General features: G+C 50.1%; 1 protein-coding gene across 1 annotated transcript in view; it reads right to left on the bottom strand.

Annotated features, from left to right (window-relative positions):
- Nucleotides 1-10,711: 10,711 nt before the first annotated feature.
- Nucleotides 10,712-15,669, bottom strand: part of SEC14L1 (SEC14 like lipid binding 1) — a 46,290-nt gene continuing 41,332 nt past the window's right edge. The window contains exons 14-16 of the mRNA XM_074554777.1: nucleotides 15,066-15,317; nucleotides 13,925-14,103; nucleotides 10,712-13,436 (exon numbers count right to left, since the gene is read on the bottom strand). Coding sequence (XP_074410878.1) covers nucleotides 13,331-13,436; nucleotides 13,925-14,103; nucleotides 15,066-15,317 — 537 coding nt within the window. The 3' untranslated portion in view covers nucleotides 10,712-13,330. The remainder of the gene's footprint in view (nucleotides 13,437-13,924; nucleotides 14,104-15,065; nucleotides 15,318-15,669) is intronic.

Below are 15,669 nucleotides of genomic sequence, written 5' to 3'. Positions count from 1 at the left end.
CAGGGCAGGGGACATTGCCAGCCTGGGGACATTGCAGGAAATGGGGGCTCAGAGTCCCCTCCCTGCAGGGCTGGAGGGAAAGGCTGTGAGCTTTGTGAGCTGCATCAGAGCTGTCCCCAGGTGCCTGAGCCCAGCCCTGAGGCTCTTCCCTGGCTCTGGAGGTGGGAATGATGTGCACTTCCATCAGCCCTCCCTGCAGTGCTGTGAGACAGAGGGAAGCTGGCTGGGCTGGGTTTCCCTGTGCTGCTGCCTTGTGCTCACATTCAGGGCTCATTTCTGTCAAGGCCAGCGTGGCCCCAGTGGCACCAGGAGGGGAGGGGATGTGTGACCGTGTTCACAGGGGTCTGAGGATGAGGGAAGAGATGAGGATCTGACTCCATGTTTCAGAAGGCTGATTTATTATTTTATTATATACATTACATTAAAACTATACTAAAAGAACAGAAGAAAGGATTTCATCAGAAGGCTGTCTAAGAATAGAAAAAGAAAGAATGATAACAAATGTTTGTGGCTCGGGCAGAGAGTCCAAGCCAGCTGGACTGTGATTGGCCATTAATTAGAAACAACCACATGAGACCAATCCCAGATGCACCTGTTGCATTCCACAGCAGCAGATAACCATTGTTTACACTTTGTTCCTGAGGCTTCTCAGTTTCTCAGGAGGAAAAATGCTAAGGAAAGGATTTTCCATAAAAGATGTCTGTGACAGGGATGCTGCTCTAACACAGGACCTGGATACCTGTTCCCATCTCCCAGGCAGGGCTGTGGGTCAGCCAGGCCCTCCCATGGCCCTGCCTGTGTTTTCCTGGTGCAGTGACCCGTGTGGGTGTTCCTGTGCTCCCTCCTGTCCCTTCTGCAGGGCTGGGAACAATTGGCTGTGTTTACCCAGCCCTGATGGATGTGGCTCCTGGTGCTGCTGCTGGCCAAGTTCCTTCTGCTCTCCCAGCAGGAATGTGGGAAGGGAAAATCAACAATCAATCCCCAGCTCCATCCCTCCAGCTGAGAGCTGCAGGGAGCTGCTAAACACCTCAGCAAACCTCAGCATGGGCAGAAAGTTGAGATTTGTTTTCACAAGGTAAACTGAGGCCAGGAGGGAACGGCACTGCTGTGTGCCCCACTCCTGGAGCAGCTTCTTGCAGGTAAAAATAAAAGTGCAAAGCTGCAAAATGCCAGCTGTTCTCTGGGCTGCAGTGCAGAGATGTCCCCAGGAGCTGGACCCCAGTGCCCCTCAATGCTCCTCACTGCCCCCCAGCATCCCTCAGGATGCCTTGAGCTGCTGGGGGGAGCAGGGGTGACCTGCTGGACCAGCTCTGCACTGGTCTCCTGCTCCACACTCAGCACCTCTGGGAAATCTGCTCCAGCCTGGGGAGGATGAGAGAGTTCAAATCAGAAATCAAATTCCCAGCAGTAACCTGTGAGTAACCTGGTCTGTGGAAAGTGTTCCTGCCCTTGGCACAGGGCTGGATCTATCTGAGATCCCTTCCCACCCAAACCAGCTGTGATTCCAGAAACAGGGGCTGTGCTGGGGGCTCTGGGAGCAGCCTCACACTGAGGAAGCACCTTCTTGGCATGGAGAGGAACATGAGCACAATAAATACAAATACAACAGGCAGAGACGCCCAGGATTTCGTTTCCCAGAGCTGACTCTGCCATTCCAGCCTGCCCATTGCACGGAGAGGAGCGACCCAGTTCCTCCCAGTGCCATCCTGGCTCCTAGGGGGATGTGCTGGGAGCCACTGGAGCCCGGGAGGGGAACAGGGAGAATCCTGGGGCGTGGAGGGGAACAGGGGATGTGAAGGAGGGGAAGAAGCATCCCAGGATGTGGAGATGAGAAGGAGCATCCCGGGATGGGGAGGAGGGCAGAGAACATCCCAGGATGTGGAGGGGAACAGGGAGCACCCCGGGATGTGAAGGAGGGCAGGAAGCATCCCGGGATGTGGAGATGGGAAGGAGCATCTCGGGATATGGAGGAGGGCAGAGAGCATCCCGGGATGAAGGCAGGGAGAATCCTGGGATGTGGAGGGGAACAGGGATCACCCCGGGATGTGAAACTGGGCAGGATCCCGGTATGGGGAGGTGAGAAGGGAGCATCCCGGGATGTGGAGAGGAGGAGCACATCCCAGGACGTGGATGTGAGAGGGAGCATCCTGGGATGTGGAGGGGGACAGGCAGCATCTCAGGATGTGGAGGAGGGCAGGGAGCACCCCGGGAAGGGGACAGGGACATGGAGCATCCCGGGATGTGGCAGGGCAGGATCCTGGGATGTGGATGGGGACAGGGAGCATGTTGGGATTTGGAGGGTGGCAGGGCAGGCAGCACCCCGGGATGTGGAACTGAGCACGGAGCACCCCGGGAGGGTGGCAGGGCAGGATCCTGGGATGTGGCAGTGGGCACAGAGCACCCCCGGGATGTGGCAGGGCATGGTCCCGCCGCTCCTGCCGGCTCTGACACCGAGCTGTGCCAGCCTCAGCCCCTGCAGAGCCACCGTGGCCTGGCTCAGCCCAGCCCAGCCTGGCCCAGCCCAGCTCAGAGCCTCCAGCCGGAGCCATTCCCCAAGGATGCTGCTGCTGTTTGTCTGTTTGTCACTCTGTCACAGCCGTGCGGCGCCCAGGCAGTGCTGTGAAGCAGAAATGACCCGTTCTGGCAGCTGACATCTCCAGGAAGGGATTTTAGCATGAAGACAAACCGAGCCTGGGGTGAGCTCATGCTGCCCAGGAGCTGCTGCGGTGCCCAAGGAGCAGCAAACAAAGGCGAGGCTTTGTCCCAGCCCCGTGTGACAGCGCCACCCGGGCGGGGTGACCTGGCACAGCCACGTGTGTGTGGCAATCCTCTGCCTCATCAGAGGGACTGGCTGCACCTCCAGATGGCACAGAATGGCACAGAATGGCACAAGATGGCACAGAATGTGAGCCTGGAGCCAGGGGTGAGCCCCAGGCAGGGGCTGGGATGCAGGGATAGCACAGAATGGCACAGAATGTGTGCCCCGGTGTGGGGTGAGCCCCAGGCAGGGGCTGGGGTACAGGGAGGGCACAGAATGGCACAGGATGGCACAGAATGTGTGCCCCGGTGTGGGGTGAGCCCCAGGCAGGGGCTGGGGTACAGGGGGCTGGGCTCACCTGCAGTGAGGGCTCCTCTCAGCAGCATCAGGGCCCAGCTGGAGAACAGGCCCCCTCCTCTCTGAGGCACAGCATCAAATATCTTCAGAGAGAATTCAGGCTGCTGCACCCCTGCAATGCTGATGGTTCTGTGGGGCCCAGGAGCTGCAGCTATGTTGGGGTGAGCAGGGCAGATCTTGGGTTTCTGTGGTTGAGATGACCCCAAGGTATTAAAAATTCTCTTTTTCCCCAGCCCCGTGACCGAAGAAGTTGAGATTCATCAGTTCTGCTTGTCAGGGCTGTTTATTTTCTCTCATCTGTTACATTCTCTTTCTGACCTGCTGAGATCTGTCCAGCAGGTTGGGTTGTGGCACAGTCCCTGCCCTTGGGGTGGTGTTGGCTTTTTATACTAAACACTAAAGGTACTTTATTTACAATAATTTTCCAATACCTGTCACCTATGTTAGACATTCTGTCTCTACTCTGAACCAATCCAGAAGTGTCATCATCACAGCAGAAGATGGAGAAGAAGAAGAAGAAGAAGAAGAAGAAGAAGAAGAAGAAAGAAGAAGGAGAAGGAGGAGGAGAAGGAGGAGGAGAAGGAGGAGAAGAAGGACAGGACACACCCAGATTCCTCCATCTTGCCTCTTGAACCCCCATTCTAAAAACCCCAAAATTCTACTTTTTCACACTGTGATAAATTAACTATCACTCTACTCAAACCCTTGTGGCTTGGAACTCTTCACACAAAGTTGGGAATTGTTTCCATGGGTTAAAATCAAAGGCACAGGTGTTTTAGACTCCATGCCAAGGTCTCTGAGACCCCTGCCAGGGTCTGGAGCCCTCCAGGGCAGCCAGAGCAATGTCCTGGGTTCTGACTGGGCAGAGTTACTGAGTGCACTGCAGGGACCCAGTGACCTTGCCCTGGGTGATGCCCTGGCAGTGCCAGCCCTGCTGGGGGCACCTCACATCATTCTTCCCTGCTTCCTTTCTTTTTAACTTCTTGTGAAGGATGAGCAAACTCCCGGGGCTGTGGCTGCCCAAGGCTGCCTCAGGCCAGCAGTGTCATCGTGCCACTGTGTCCCTGCTGCTCTTGGGGAAGGCTGCGGAGGGGCTGCTGGAATGGGTGATGGAGAAATGGGCCCCAGGAATGCTCAGGAAACAGGGATTTTTAGGGGAAACCATGTGGAGGCAGCCTCCATCTGCAGCTGGCTCCTCTGTGGGGTCAGAGCTGCCCTCAGAGCCTTCATCCCCAGAGTGAGTCATGTCCAGCAAGAAAATCCTCCAGGCTGCTTTGTTTGGGTCTGCTGTGGGTGTCAGTGGAGCTGGGGTCCTGCAGGGCCCCCCACCCCAAATGTGCCAGCTCTGTGAGGGGGCAGAGCCCAGGGTGGGGATGTGGCTTTGGGCTGATGCCAGTGCCAAGTGTGGGCACAGCCTGGCCTGGGCACCTCGTCCTGGGGCCAGGCAGGGCTGCACACTCAGTGTGAGCTGGCAGAGCTGTGCTGGCACAAACTGGGATGGCAGGAGGTCTCTGGGAGCTGCTGTGGAGCATCCGTCAGTGCCTGGGGAGGGATTTCAGGGAATCCTGCATCCACTGCAGCCCTCCCTGCACACAGACGGGCTCTGCAGCTCTGCTGGGATGTGGCCACAGCAGCTGGGGCTGTGTGGGAATGGCAGAAACTCCAAGCAGGGAAATTGTATTGCTGGGAATGTCCTGACGAAGGCAGGAATGATGGATCTGAGTCCAAGTTCTCAGAAGGCTAATTTATTATTTTATGATACTATATTATATTAAACAATGCTATACTAACTATACTAAAGAATACAGAAAGGGCATTTACAGAAGGCTAAAAAGATAATAACGAAAACTTGTGACTATTTCCACAGTCTCAGCACAGCTTGGCCCCAATTGGCCAAAGAGTGAAAACAACTCACAGCAGAATCCCGTGAAACAATCACCTGTGGGTAAACAATCTCCAAACACATTCCAAGTAATCAGAATATACTATCCTACACTAAAGAATACATTAGTATAGGATAGTATATTAGTATGGGATAGTACATTAGTATAGGATAGTATAAAGAATATATTAGTATAGGATAGTATATTCTATATAGAAAAGACACTTTTATAAGTATAAAGATATACTATATATTTTTAGTAGAAGATATACGAAAAAGATAATAATGAAAACTCCTGATTCTTTCCAGAATCCCAACACAGCTTGGCCCTGATTGGCCAAAGAGTGAAAACAAGTCACAGCAGAATCCAATGGAACAATCACCTGTGGGTAAACAATCTCCACACACATTCCACATGAGCACAACACAGGAGAAGCAAATGAGATAACATTGTTTTCCTTCTCTCTGAGGCTTCTCAGCTTCCCAGGAGAGAAATCCTGGGCTAAGGGATTTTTCAGGGAATGTGAATGCCACAGAAGGATGCCCTGCCCTGCCCTGCCCATTGCTCCCCAGAGTGGAAAAGCCCCTGGGAGCTGGCAGTGCCAGTGCCAGCCTTGGGGACAGCAGCAGGTCCTGCCCTCCCTGCTCTGCCACACACATTTTGGACCTGAGGGTCCTCCCTCCTCTTTGCTGCTGTGTCAGCACCTCCAGGAAGAGGCAGGATGTTACTGCAATAAATATTATTATAAGAAATAACTATGCAAAGGCAAAAATGCTTGAGAAAAATTTTGTTTTGCCAAACAAAGCCTTCCAAAAAAGAGCTTCAAGGCTCTTTTTTTGGGAGAACTTGCATTTTCAGTTTCCATCTTTTTCACTGGCTTGCTCTTCTTCTCATCTCACTGTCCCTGGTGAGATCCTGCTCATAATTAAAATTCAATGTTTGGATACAGCTCACTGCAGCTCGTGGGCCAATCCATACTGGAGCCAAGAAATTAGCAGGATATTTTTGCACTTCTACAGCATTTCTCCCAGCAGATCCTCAAGGGTTTTCTCCAGTGGTGATTAAGTTTCTCAGGATTCTTGGGAGATGGTGACTGCTCAGGAAGGTTCTCAGCAGTGGGAGGGCAAACCCACAGCCAGGATGGTGCCTGGAGGTGAATGGAGCATCCTCTGGGATGTGCAGGGCACAGGGACAGGGGCTGAGAGTGGCAGCTGCTCCATGAATGATGTGCTGTCCTTGCTGGGGGTGATGCCTCAGCATTTGGCTTTTCTGTTTTTCACATTCTGTGCTGCTTCAGTGTGTGGGTCTGGGTTCACATCAGGGGATGGTGAGCTCTGTGCACAGAGCAGGGAGACAAAACAATTCCTGCTCCAGCTGGGCACCAAGGACAAATGATCCAAATCTCAGCCCAAGAGCACAAACAATGTGGAATAAAGAAAGAAAAACAAGGATGGGACTGGATGGGCTAAAGCTGGAATTGGACAATGAACTGCAAGGTGCAAATGGAACAGAACTGATCAAAGGGAGAGACCCCGTGCCCAGTCGTGCATTTTGGTTCATCTTGGGTGCAGCCCTGGCTGGGCTCTTGTGCTGCCCAAGGTGGATCCATTGAGGAGATCCTTTTCATAAATCCCTGCTGTATTCTTTAACTCTGTCCAGCCTCAGCTCTAGGTCAGCCTGCACAAGGCATCAGGGGCAGGGGTGTCACACAGGGGTCCCCTGCCCCATTTGTGGCTCCCAGTATTGACCAGTGCTCCAGCCCCAGCTCCAAAGTGAGTGCATTGAAAGTGTATTGATGACAAATGGTTTGGATAATTTAGGGATATATGGTTTGATTATTTCATTAAAAAAAAAAAAAAGTCAAGATAAAAAAAAATGAATGCATAAAATGGAATTTAAATATAAGTTCCTAGGAAATGGTAAAATAATTAATATGTCTGGCAACCATTACATTATCTGTTGTGGCTGGAGGGACAGTGGAGCAGGGACAGTGTCCCCAGAGCAGCAGGGACTGTGGGAACAGTGGGGACAGTGTCCCCAGCGGCAATAGAGACAGTGGGGACTGTCCCTCCTTTGTAGCAGGAAGTGTCTCTGGTGGCAGGAGGGACAGCAGGGACAGCAGGGACAGTGTCCCCCTGGCAGCAGGGACAGTGGGGACAGCAGGCACAGTTGGGACAGCAGGCACAGTTTCCCCGGTGGCACTAGGGACAGCAGGGACAGTGGGGACAGAGGGGACAGCAGGGACAGCAGGGACAGTGTCCCCGGTGGCAGCAGGGACAACTGGGACAGTGGGACATGGGGACAGCAGGGACAGCAGGGACAGTGTCCCAGGTGGCAGCAGGGACAGTGGGGACAGCAGGGACAGCAGGGACAGAGTCCTCCCGGCATTGCGGGTGCCCGGGGCCGTGCGCGGGCTGCTGGCACCATCTAGTGGGGTTGGTGCGGGGACAGCCCCGTGTCCCTGCGCTGTCCCTGGGCACCAGCCCGGCCCCAATTCCCCCTGGGGGTCTCCCCCAGCCCGTTACCATCCATCCCACACGCCGGGCTTGCCTGGGTGGGTTTGTGCCCGCTGTGCCCCCGGGTGCCCCACGGTAGCAGGGGTGCCCCACGGTGGGTTTGAGGGCACAGGGCAGAGCTGGCACCCCCCTGGATGGGCTCAGCATGGCCTGGCCTCACCCTGTTCACCCTCCCCACGGGGTCTGAGGGGTCACTGGGGACACTGGGCTGTGGGGTGACATCGGGTGAGCCACTGACCCCACACAGAGGATCCAGACCCTGATCCTGGGCTGGGCCGTGGATCTTCTGTCGGGGGTCACCCAGGGTCCCCCTGCACTTGCCCTTCAACACCCAGCTGATGTTTCCTGCACAAAATGCCTTTAGGAGAAGTGGGAGTGTGCAAACCAGGGGCTGGGGCTGCCCTGCACCTTTTTTGTTGTAGGCTGTGTGACATTAACTCTTCTTCCTTTTTTTTTTTTTCTTCCCCTGTTCCTCTTTCTCTCCTTCCTCTCCTTCATTTCCCCATTTCTTTACCAACATTTCAAAGCACAGTTCCCAGGTGTGGGGCAGTGCTGGGGTCACAGCAAACCCCAAGCCCCACCTGAGGGATGTTGGGATCCAGGATTCTCCTCAGGCTCCCCATCCCAGCAGAAGTGCCCGGCTAAGGTGACCCCACAATACAAGGAAAGGCTTAATCAGCACCAAGAAAAGCTTGAGATTTATTTCTTTGTGGGTTTGTTAAACAAGGAGGAGGGTTGGGGGAGGCCCAGCTCTGTCTCTCTGGTTTCCCTCCTGTGCACAGAGGAAAAGCCCCAAATCCAGGGTCCCTTCCCTGCTCCCCTTGGCCTGTGGCTGCCAGGGGACCACAGGGGACCAAGGCTGATGGCACAAAGTGGGAGGAGTTCAGCAGGGCTCACAGGGAAGGGAATAAAACCAGTAGCAAAATCCCAACCTTAAATTCCTCAGCATCCAAACCCTTACACCAGCACGGGTTAGCCAAATAACCTAAATGCCTTCCTGCCCTTCCAAGAAAACCCAGGGGATGGCAGATTTTTCTTTTAGAGCCTGAATAATAGAGCTGGCTGATGATGACTTGGGAAAGCCAGCCAAAACCTAACTCTTCCACCCAAGGCTTTGTCTCTCCCTGCAGCACGAAGCAGCCCCACCCTGGGAAGCAGATTCTGGGATGCTGGGCTGGGCTCACTTCATCCCCCTGTGAAAAATGCCTACTTTATGATTGGCTTTTTGCAAATATTGAAATGAATACTATGTGTTTTGTTAGAAAGTTATGTTGTGCTAATTTTCTTAAGTAGTGTGTTAGATATACTTTTAGGTTAGAACATAATGTTAAAATAGAAATGATGCTATATAAGATACTTACTTAAAGAAAGGACTTGCTCTGAAATAGCAGCCACAGGATACCTCAGTCTTTCAGAGAAAAAGAATTTACTGCTCCATTATCAGGAGAAATGAACTTCCTCCTTGCTTAGTCCTGAAGACGCCGTCAGGATTAGGAGGAAGAGGTTGACACTGACCAGACAGAATCCTGTGTGTGAATGGAATTTATGCATCATGTATGAGGTCTACGAATATGCAACAGGTTATTTTTTGTAAGGGTTAATCCTCTGTTAACGTGGGTCCTTCTTCGGGCTTATGCTGCCCAGAAAAAGGTACCCAGATATCCATAACTCTTTGTTTCTATTGTCTCATATTGTCCTAATCCAAATTGTCCATATTTTTATTACTCTAATTATATTACCATTTTTATAACCATTTTATTACTATTTAAGTTTCAAAATTTCAAAACCAAGCGATTGGTGTTTCTCACAGAGAGCAGCCCTGGGGGCTCCTGCAGGGCCCAGGTGTTGCTGTTTGGGCAGGGCCAGGGAGCCGGGACACACTGGGGACATGTTCTGGTGACTTCTTCAAGCTGGGTCTAATGAGCTCCAGGTTGGCCTCAAACACACCCAAGATAACTCAGCTACCCTTGGAGGCACAACAATCAGCGGGATGGCTTCTGCTGCAGTGTTGGAAACAAAAAGGTGTAACAAAAGGCAAAATAACAAACAGAAAAACTGAGCTAGGTGCCAGACGTTCTTGCTCTTCCTAAAACACCTCACAAAAGCGATTCGTTTCTTTGTTCGCTCCTTTTTCTAGTTAATTGCTTGGGCGGGACTTTTTGGCTTCTGTCCAATTAGCTGTCCTTAAGTTGGAGGTGAAGTCTCCAAGTCTTACGAGGTGTCTTTTCACTTAATCGAGGAGAGAAGCTTCTAAGACTTCTTTGCTTTTAAGGGGACAAAGGATAGTTTTGTCACTCCTTCAACAAGAGGCACATTCCTACAGGGACACTTGGGAACTGCAGCTCAGGATCCTTCCGTGGGAATTTACAGCTCCATGGCAAACCAAGGGTGCAGATGGAGACAGGAACAGGGAGCCCTCAGCTTTGTGGGGCAGGGGATGCTGATGGGAAAAAAAGAAGAGGTGAAATTTCTTACAGTTTTGCTTTGTCTCATAAAAGTCCATAATAAAATAAAAAAAAAAAAAAAATAAAATCTCGAATCACACACTTCAGACTGACCCCTCTCCCAGAGGAGCTGCTTGATGCAGCCCTGGCCTGCACCATTATCCCTTGCCCAGGTCAAGCCGGGGCTGAGGCTCAGGATTATTCAGTTGCCATTGCAGAGAGGGGCACTGGCCACAAAGGCAGCTCCCCCTCATCTCCTCACACAGCACCTTCTCAAGGACTGCTGCACTCAGCAAGGCCCTGAGCAGCTGAGAGCTGGTCCATTCCCACTGCTGGCAAGGAAATATTGACCACATGCTGAAGCCTTTAGTAGGTCAGGCAGCCATCTGCTCTTGCTGACAGACCTCCATGACCATGGTCAAAGATTCTCGTTTAGAGAAACTTCACAGCTTGGATCAAATTTGAAAGACCAACCATAAACCTGCTGTAGTCTCTGCTCCAGCTCCAGGAATTAGAAAACCCAGTTTGACGTTTATTGGCTCATTTTTCTGAAATAGCTGATGCTTATTCTACTTCTACTAATTAAAAACCATAATTTCCTGAGTGTGACTGTCTGGGCCTCCTGCCTGAGGTGGCAGGGGTGGGGGCAGCCAAAGAGCCCCTCCTTCATCCAGCACTGGCAGACCTGAATCCAGCACATAAAATAACCCAGCAGCTTTGTAGCAGATGAATGAAATAATGACACTTCACTCCTTTTTTATTTTTTTCCAAACAGTTAACATTTATTGATAACAATAAAAAAATCTTTTAAAGACTATCTGTATTTTATTACCAAGAATGAGGTATTATGTATACAAAACATTTACAGAATTTGATATGCGGTTCATGAGGAGGGACAGGGAAGTGAAGGACACTGATAACAGGAAAGGTGAGAGAAGGAAGAGCAGTATCACACAAAGAAAGACCAGGGTATGGGAAATTTAGCTAGACTGCAGTGATCAAGTCATATTGCCACAGCACTTTGCTTACAGGAAGATTAACTATTGTTTTTCTGGAATTTTATCTCCCTGGTTGTTTGTGCTGTAATGTGCTTTGAGCTCTAAATGATGTGTTAAGATCAAAAGCAGGAAAAACCCAAAGTGCCACTTTTGAGCCAGCTCAAGTGAAAAACAAAAATATAGATCTTCAGACTTGAAAAGGGACTGCAACTCAAAAAGGTCTACAAAGGCAGACACCTGGACAAGATGTGGAGTGTTGAATGGAGCAGATTCTTTAGAGTTATCAGCAAAATCGCCATCTGAGAGAAAGAGAGAAGAGAGAAAGGGACCATCTTCAGCCCTTACAGCCTGGTGAATGGAAGAGTGAGTGTCATGAGTGTCAGCAGGTGAACCTCACTGTGCTCCAGCTGCTCTCCCTGTGCTATCAAGCCTGGCTCCTGGGCTCAGGAATTTGGGCAGAGCTCCTGGGAGCAGCCCTGGAGCCACAGCCTGTGCAGGCTGCTGTGCATTGGCTGGGAGCTGTGTGACACCAAAGCAGTGACCTGAGTCCCTAAGTAACAGCCAAACCTCCAGCTTCAGCTTCTGAGTCCTAAAAGAGCTCCAGAACAGATCCACTTGGTTCAGTTGAAGGAGCTTGGTCTCTGAGCACCTCTGTCACTAAAATAGCTGTCAGCTCTGGCACTGCCACAGCCAGAACGGGGCTGCAGCAGAGCTGCTGCTGGCAGGGGTCTGTCACCTGCCTCTCCAGAGCTCTGCAGGCATAAAAAAGCTTCACACTGAGCTCAGAACCAGCATCCCTCAGGCAGGGGATCCAGAATCTCGAGGGAGTTCTGCTTTCCAAGTGCAACACCTCCTGAAGCTCCTCCAGCCCTTACCCAAGCCAGAGCCTATCCCATTTCCCAGCAGGGGCTGCAGCCAGCACAGAAGCTCCTTGTGCCTGCAGGGACATTTTGGCTCTAGCAAGGGTAAGGAAAGATCAAGAAGGGTCTAACTGTGCAAATCCTGCTGCATTTCAGACCAAAATCTTCTCTGCTCCACTGCCAGGTGTGGTCTGTGTCTGACAGTTCAGTCTTTGGGGCCTTTTGCTGTGCATAGAGAAAGGGCTGGAGAAGGAAGAACACCTGAACAGAGTTCAGCAAGGGTCCAGCTTGGGCCTGGAACAGGGACAGAATCCCAGACGGCAGAATCCCAAATCCCTGGCCAACAGGGACAGAATCCCAAATGGCAGAATCCCAAATCCCTGGCCAACAGGGACAGAATCCCAAATGGCAGATCACCTCTGGCAGTGGCAGTAGTGAAAATGGTGGAGAAAATCCTTAAATATCTTCTCCTGTATCACTCAGAGGGAAGATCCCTGTGCTCCCTGCTCACAGCAAGGCTGACCAGAACTGAGGTGCTCTATTTCTGCCAGGCACTGGGAAAGACAGGAGGTCCCAGGGAGGGAGAAGTGCTCAGGAAGGATGGAAGCCACACCTCCTTCAGAGTGCTTTGAGCAGCAAGCTGAAGCTCTGCATAAATTCCTGACAAGAAGAGAACCTCAGTAAAATCCATTTGCTTGGAGTGCACTAAGGAAGCAGAGTGAAGCTCCAGCACAGGGCTGGGAAAAGAAGCTCAGAGCAGCTCTGGATGAGCCCAGAGTGACACAGTGAGGGAGAGCCTGCTCTCCACCTCTCTCTCCACAGTGCTCCATGCACAAATCCAAGGAAAGAACAAATTGCTTTAACCCAGCAAGACCCAGAGCTCAAATTCCCCAGAAATGTGCTCATACAAAAAGTATATTCAGTGTTACAGCCTGGCCACAGCTCTGTGGGCATGCTTTGAAAAAAATGGACTCACAAAGTCAAGTATCCAGCAACTGCTGTTCTTTGTCTTGGACATCATTAGTGGCAACAGGAGAACAGTTTGCAGCACTGGAATATCACAGGGGATTTCTCAGGATGGAAAGAAATGTCCTGACAGGAGACTTGCAGTTCATCTCTAATGCACTACAGAGCATTTTTGGTAGGGTTTTTCTTTTTCCCTTTTTAACATCTACACAGTTAAAAAAAGAAATCATTCTTAACTGATGCACTGGTTGTTTTTCCTTTTCAGTAAGAGCCCTTGTGTTCAGAGTTAGGATTTGTGCAAGCACACTTGCAAAAATATTTATGGCTGATTTAGGAAAAAGGGTTAAAGTTAAGAGACAAGCTGTTGGATCTAACAAAGATCAAAACCACTAAGTGTAAAATTCAAACAGCTACTTTACTATCTATAAAAGGCTTTTTGGGGTAGGGATTTTTTTGCACAATTGCCAGTTGAATATGCTGTATTGCAGTCAGCTGCCACGGGCGAGGGTCCAGCCATCACATCCATTTGCTTTTCAGCTGTTGTGGCACTACCTGGAAATCATGGAGCTGGAATGGGACTGGCTAGAGGAGGTGGTGGCAGCACTGAGCTGGGAGAATCCACTGTGGCTTGATTCAAGGCTGGTCATAGATCCCCTGCAGGAGGGAAAAAAGAAGAAAGCAGTTTAAAGCTTCAGAACACACAGAGATTTTGATTTCTGCTCTGTATCTATACAGTGTTTGTACACTGAATCAAAAACAAGTAACAGCTTTGGTGCAGATACTCAGAAGCTTTTCTGCCTCACCACATAAAGCAATGAGGACACTGCACTTCTTTCAAAAACCAGATGCTGTTCAAAGAGACAGAGATTTCATTTCAGTCAAATTTATCCACTGGCAGAAAATGAAATTCAACAACTGGAATTTGAATTGCACTTCCTTCTACAGGACAAGCTGCCAAGCCCAACAAACTCTCAAAGCAAAGCCAAATGACCAGTGATATTGCCACTAGACAACTAATTAATCCCTTTTATAAATTAGTTGCTCTCAGTGCAACTTTTTAAAGCCTTCATAATTTACTTGTATTTAAGTGAAGCTGACATTTAAATGAAGGTTTGACATTGGCTGCCCTTGGCCAGACATACCTGAAATCTTCAGATCCTATCACTTCTGTATAGTACATGACTTTACATTTGTGAGAGGACACCTGTAGAGATGCCAGCACATCATCCACACGAGGCAGGTTGGTTGTAGCACAGGCAGGCATGCTGTGGAATTTCCACTGTAAAATGTAGAAGCCAGGCCACCTGGTCACATGGGAGCCCTGCAAGCAGACACAACAAAGATCAAAAATTAACTCGGTTAACAGAGATTTGTAGGCTTGACTTTACTTTTCTAAGCTTAGTAAAAATGCCTACATGCCCAGAATTTTTGCCCAATGCTAATATTGGCAGTGCTGGAAGACTCCCCCCACACAACATCCTTATCAAATCTGGGATGGAACACCAGCAGTTCTACAGTGTTGAGGGGTTAGGATTTAATATGCTAAAAGGAGAAGTTCTGCTTTAAAACAACATCCATTTTTCAATTTATTTTCATTCACAGCTGTCCTTTAAGACTGTGAAAAGAGCAGTCAAGGCTTCTGCCTCACAATTTAAGAGGTCACTGCCCATATTTCCAGTTTAACATTTCCATCTTGGTGACTTAAGGAGCTGCTTTTTCAGAGGCTGTTTGACTCATTTCAAATCAACAGGAACAGCAGTGGCAGTGTGTGACTGTAAAAATGCTGCATGTTATATCAAACCTGGAATTAAAGGACAGGTTGCAAATGGCATAAAAAATCCTTCAGGAGCTTTGGCCATCAGGAGCTCTCACAGTGCCCATGAGAGGGCAAACACACAAGCTCAGCCTTGATTTCCAGCGTTCTCTCACCACTGAGGGCAGGCACTGTGATATTCCTCAAACACAGAATATTTGCTTCAGGAAATAACTGTCAGAATTACAGCCCAAAGCATGTTTTGTTACTTTCTGGCTGTGCATTTTAGGTGTTCCTCCACATGTTCCTTACTGATCCATCTCAGTCCTTAGCAGACCTGATGCAACTTCCCCTCCCAGCAGATCCCACATAAATCCCATCCCTGCTCCCTGCAGCACCCAGCCTGGAACAGCAGCTAAATGCTGGCCAAAAGCAAGCCCAGCACTGAGTCACCAGCACTCAGTCATCAGTGTGAGTAAGAACAGGCAGCTTGGGCTCCATCTGCCCCCACAGGGCTCTGCCTGCCTCACCTGCACGCTCTCCCCTTCTTTGCAGATCAGGGGAGACTCCACCATGCTGTAGTCACGCCCCAGCTGCCAGACTTTATCTATCAACTGGACGTTGTTCCCACCAGGAGATGTAATGCTGTGAGCTCCCAGAGAGTCCTTTTTGGGAGGCTGTGGGGCTCTTTTGGAATGGAAGATGTTAAAAACAATGTCGCCCTTGCACACGTCAAAATCCCACGTGATCACCGACGAGGCGTCCACGATCTGGATGAGAACCTGAGGCAGGAAAGGCACATTAGACAACAGCAATTTGTTCACTAAAAATAAATTCCTACAGGAAAAAAAGGCAAGGAACAGAACTTTTTTGTTGCTGGGCTTAGTTTCTACTCTTAAAAAGGCTTTTTAATAGTCAAAAAAAGACATTGCAGATACACATTCCCCCCTGATGGGGGTGCCTATTCTTCTTACTTTCAGAAGCTTTCAAGCAGCTTCTGAGAAGTTTGTTTGCTTTGCTTAGAAGAATATGGCTTTGAACAGAATGAAAACCAGTGATATTCTCTAAATGGCAACAAAATAACAGGAGGAACAATCACAAACTTCAGCTATTAAAGCACCACCATGCACCAGC

Source organism: Zonotrichia albicollis, chromosome 19 (genome assembly GCF_047830755.1).
Source record: "Zonotrichia albicollis isolate bZonAlb1 chromosome 19, bZonAlb1.hap1, whole genome shotgun sequence".
Lineage (NCBI taxonomy): Eukaryota > Metazoa > Chordata > Aves > Passeriformes > Passerellidae > Zonotrichia > Zonotrichia albicollis.
This window is presented reverse-complemented; position numbering and strand designations above follow the sequence as displayed.